General features: G+C 19.9%; 2 protein-coding genes across 2 annotated transcripts in view; one reads left to right on the top strand and one right to left on the bottom strand.

Moving 5' to 3' along the window:
- Positions 1–2,528, top strand: part of PADL01_1420200 (conserved Plasmodium membrane protein, unknown function) — a gene marked incomplete at both ends in the record, with an annotated part of 3,234 nt that extends 706 nt beyond the window's left edge. Inside the window, one exon of the mRNA XM_028684483.1 lies at positions 1–2,528. This exon is cut by the window's left edge and continues 706 nt beyond it. Within this exon, the coding sequence (XP_028540556.1) occupies positions 1–2,528 (2,528 nt within the window).
- A 619-nt stretch (positions 2,529–3,147) lies between these two features.
- The window catches only part of PADL01_1420100 (glycine--tRNA ligase), a gene marked incomplete at both ends in the record, with an annotated part of 2,613 nt that continues 760 nt past the window's right edge, over positions 3,148–5,000 (bottom strand). Inside the window, one exon of the mRNA XM_028684482.1 lies at positions 3,148–5,000. This exon is cut by the window's right edge and continues 760 nt beyond it. Coding sequence (XP_028540555.1) covers positions 3,148–5,000 — 1,853 coding nt within the window.

Genomic DNA, 5,000 nt, shown 5'->3' with positions numbered 1-5,000 from the left:
AATTTAATGAAATAAATAAAGACTTTGAAGAAGAATATAATATTAAGAATCATAAAAATAATTATTTTTTCTTTTTTAATATTATGAAAAATCTTCTAACTTATATGTCTGTAACAGGTATGACTATAGTTAGTGCTCTCTCTGCATTTACTAGCTTATATTCACCATATAGTAATATAAGTAATTTTTTTTTTTTTGTTAATATTAAAAAAGTTAAAGTTATTGAAAAAAAAATCAAGTTCATAAAGGACCAGTTGTCTTCAAAAAAAAAAATACTCTTACTATATGAGTACTATCCTCATTTGATAAAACCTTTTTATGAAAATCAAAAAAAGAAATATGACAATCTACATAATAATACATTTTATTATAAATATAATTATGATTCGAATGATTATAAAAATTATAGAGACGATATAGGACTACAAAATATAAATGAAAGTAAAAGTAAAAGTATATATCATAATAATAATAATGCTACTAATTATATAACTAGTTATTTACAAACAGGTTCTTCGCATGGGCTTAATAACACACACAATAATAATAATGTTAACGTGAATACTATTGTAAAAAATGCAGATAATATATATAATATAAATCATTCAAATAATCTAGACACACATTATTTTCAAAATAATATCAACTCTATAAATTCTTATGAACAATACACAATAGAGAAATATAACAATCATAATAATAATATAAATTATTTGAATATAAATAATAATATTTTAAGTAATAATGAAAACGATCGAATACATAGAACATATAAAAATCATCAAGTGATAAAAAATGATGATTATGAAAACAAAGATAATCATGTAAAAAAGGATATTAAAAAAGAGGACATTTTTTTTACATCTTTTAAAAGTTATAAAAAATGTAATTTATATTTAGGTAATTATAAATCTATCTATAAAGATATATATGAAACATTTATTAAAAGAGAAAAGAGTTTTATTAGTTTGTTTAATATAAATACGTTATCACAAAGAAAAGATAATAATCTATTATATATTAGTGAACAAATAAATTGTAAAAATTATAGTATGGATGATATTATTATTGTAAATAAAAATAAAAGTAAAAAACAAAATGAAGAACAAATAAAATTATATAACAATGATAATTTAGAAGAGAAAGAAAAAACTTGTATAGAGAAATATAATAATGAAAATGGTTTTATAAACGAATTTTCTAATAATGATATAAAAAATAATTCATACATAAAAAATAGTAAACAAAATTCATTTAATCAAAATATAAGTAGTAATAATTTATGTAAAAGAAATATAAAATCATCAAATAATATATTAGATGATATGCATATGGAATATGAAAAAAAATTTCGTTTTTTTAAAACAAAAGAAGAAAATATATCTTTAGAAAATAAAGTATCAGATGATTACATGAGAGAATATAAATATTCAAATGGCAAATATAAATCTTTATTTCATTTTAAGTATCCTATATTTTCCTTTAAAAGGTTTTTTAAAGGTTCTAAAAATAATATTAGTTCAAAAGGATACGACGTTAGCGATGGTTTACATATGAACAACGAAACAAATTACACACATAATGGTCATAATAATAATAATATTTATAATTGTGATAATATTCCTAGTAATAATAATATGAATAATAATGTGAATAATAATATGAATAGTAATATGAATAGTATTAATTATAAGTGGGATGGATTTATTAAGAAATCCTTTATATCTTCCTTTTTTTATGGCTTTCAAAAACCATATAAAACGTTTCAAAGTGTTAAGGAATTTTTCACACGAAAGAAAGATAATGTGAATAAAAAAAGTAAACAAGTGTTAATACAAGATATAAAATCTTTAGAATATATGGTTAAGAAATTATATTTCTTATTAGATGATGTTATAAAAGAACAAATAAGAATAAATCAAAGTACAACATTTTGTGGTATACTTTTATATATACTTGGTATTATAATGTCTATATTATGTGTATATAAAATTATAAAAACGTGTTATATAATATATATGATAGAGATACATTATAAATTTATATCAGCATATAGTAGTGGACATGTATTAATGTTATTTTATTCAAAAAATATGAATATCTCTATTATAAATGAATTAAAAAATGTTTTACATATTGTTCATATAAATATTAATCTAGATAATTATGTTATTTCTATTACATCCATATTATTATTATGTTTCATATTTACTAATCTAAAAACATTTATGGAAAAAATTATAAAATTAAGATATTCAACAAAATCTTCTTTATATTCAAATCTAGCCATTCTCTTAATGTGTGAAATTATGGATTTATATTTCTCAGCTTATTGTATACAACTATTTGATTATCTACCTGTTAAAGAAAAAATTAAAATGTTATATATATTCTTTAATAATAATTTATTAAATCTATTTAAACTCAAATATCATTTTGATTTTGTTTATGTCATATCATTATTCATTTCTTTAATTCTACTCAAATTCCATCACAAAAACAAGTCTGATCAATTTAAAGAAATATAACTAGCAAATAAAAACAAAAAAACATATAAATAAATAAATATATATTATATATATATTATATATTGTTAAGATTTATAACACTTTTTTTAAATGTTTAAATAGCTTCATTTTTTTTACATCAAAAATAAAAATAAAAATAAAAATATATATATTATATATATATATTACATATGTGTGTCTGATTTTACTTAGGTTCATTTTTTTTTATATGACATGTATATAAAAATTTTTTTTGTTCTATAATTTTTTAACATATATACACACATATATTTATATATTTATATATTTATATTTTTATATGTTTATATTTTTATTTATATATATTTCATTTGATTTATTTTTTTAAAAAGTTCTATAACAAAACATTTTGTATTAAGATGCCAAATGATGAGCATGAAAGATATAACAAGGTAAAACGTTGCGTAAAAGAATTATGAAAATTATTAAGTGCCCATATACAAAACATTTACTTTTTAATTATATCACAATGTGTATAAAAATATAAATGAAACATAACGTAAATATATACATACATACATGTATAAATATAAACACAAATACAAGGATATATATATATATATATATATATATATATTTATTTATTTATTATATCAATAGACTATGAATCCAAGACCTGCTGTGTAAATAATCCATATTGAGATATATATTCATTCCAATATTTTTTTCCATGTAACATAGAATTAATAATATCTACCAATTGAGACATACTGATTCTTATTTGTAACATAGAATCTCTTTCTCTTAATGTAATGGTTTTATCTTTTAGTGTTTGAAAATCTATTGTTACAGCAAAAGGTATACCTATTTCATCTGTTCTTGCATATTTTTTACCTATAGATACACTAGAATTATCTATTTTTGATGATATATTATATTGATTTAATAACATTTGTATTTGTTTAATATATGGATAAAATGCTTTATTATTTGATATTGATAATATAGAACATTTAATAGGAGCTAATTTATATGGTAATGATAAATATTGTCTTTCCTCTTTATCATCAGTAAATTTTCTAATTCTAAAAGAATGTTCTAGAATACAAAATATTAATCTACCTATTCCAAATGAAGGTTCTATAACATTAGGAATAAAATTTTCTTCTTGAACTTTTTTTTTATATTTTTGAAATGATAACATATCTCTTGTTAATTCAAATTTATATTCATTATCTGTAGAATCATTATTTACAACATGTAATATATATTTATTATTTTTATTTAATTCTTCATCAATAAGTAGTAATTCTTCATTTGTTTTTTCATTTAAAGAAGAATAGATTTTATTTTGATCACTCTTAAATGTATGTCCTATTTTGGCTTTATTCGGTATCATTTTTACAAATTCCATTTCAATAGGTTCATTATATTTTTCACAAGCATATAAATTTGCACCTGTATATTTCATATGATGTTGTAAATCATATGCTGATCTATCTGCATGTCCAACAACTTCAATAAATCCAAAAGAAGTTAATATTTCAGCATCCCAACAATCATTTGCATAATGTGCCATTTCTGTTTTTAAATGTTGTCGAAATCGTATACCATCTTTATTAATTCCACATTTTAATAAAAATAAATAAGTTCTTGCTAAGAAATATGCTAAAGCTTCATTTGCTATAATCTTTTTTTCTACTGCTTCTTCTAATGTCATATTTTTAATTATCATTCCGTCTGTTAATTGATTATCTCTAGGATACAATGGTAACATTAAATATTTAAATAAATCATATTTCTCATGATTCTTTTTTTTAGGATTTACAAAATATTCTATTTCAGCCATTTGAAATTCTCGAACTCTTAATAAACCATTTCTTGGAGATATTTCATTACGAAATCCAAGTCCTAACTGAGCTCCTGCAAATGGTGTTTTCCCTCCATTATATTCTAAGAGCTTCTTAAAGTTAACAAATATTCCTTGTGCCGTTTCTGGTCTTAAAAAAGCAATATTATTCATATTATTATTATTATTTGTATTATTTGTACTATTTGTATTATTTGTATAATTTGTATTATTTAAATTTTTACATTTCTCCTTATTTTTATCTTCTGTATTATCATCCTTTGGTCCTATTTTTGTTTGAAACATTAAATTAAATGGAAAAGGATCTGATAAATCATTTTTTAATGGTGATTTTATATTATACTCTTTAATAATTTCTTTAATTTCATCTTGATTCATACCATCTAATTTTCTTAATATTAATTCGATTTTTTGTATTAACACTTCTATGTCATTTTCCTCCCCTCCAAATGTATTACAATTATTAATATTATTATTATTATTACTATCATTATTATTATTATTATTATTATTATTATTGTTTATGTCATCAACTCTCTTTTGTTTCTTCTCTTTTTCTTCAACATGTTCATCCTCTTTTGTATTCTTTTTCCTTAATTCTTCAATTTTAGCTCTTAGAAAATCACCCAAATATTTATCCGCCC

Source organism: Plasmodium sp. gorilla clade G2, assembly GCF_900097015.1.
Source record: "Plasmodium sp. gorilla clade G2 genome assembly, chromosome: 14".
Lineage (NCBI taxonomy): Eukaryota > Apicomplexa > Aconoidasida > Haemosporida > Plasmodiidae > Plasmodium > Plasmodium adleri (nom. inval.).
The sequence above is the reverse complement of the archived record's forward strand: the minus strand, read 5'-3'. Positions and strand labels throughout refer to the sequence as shown.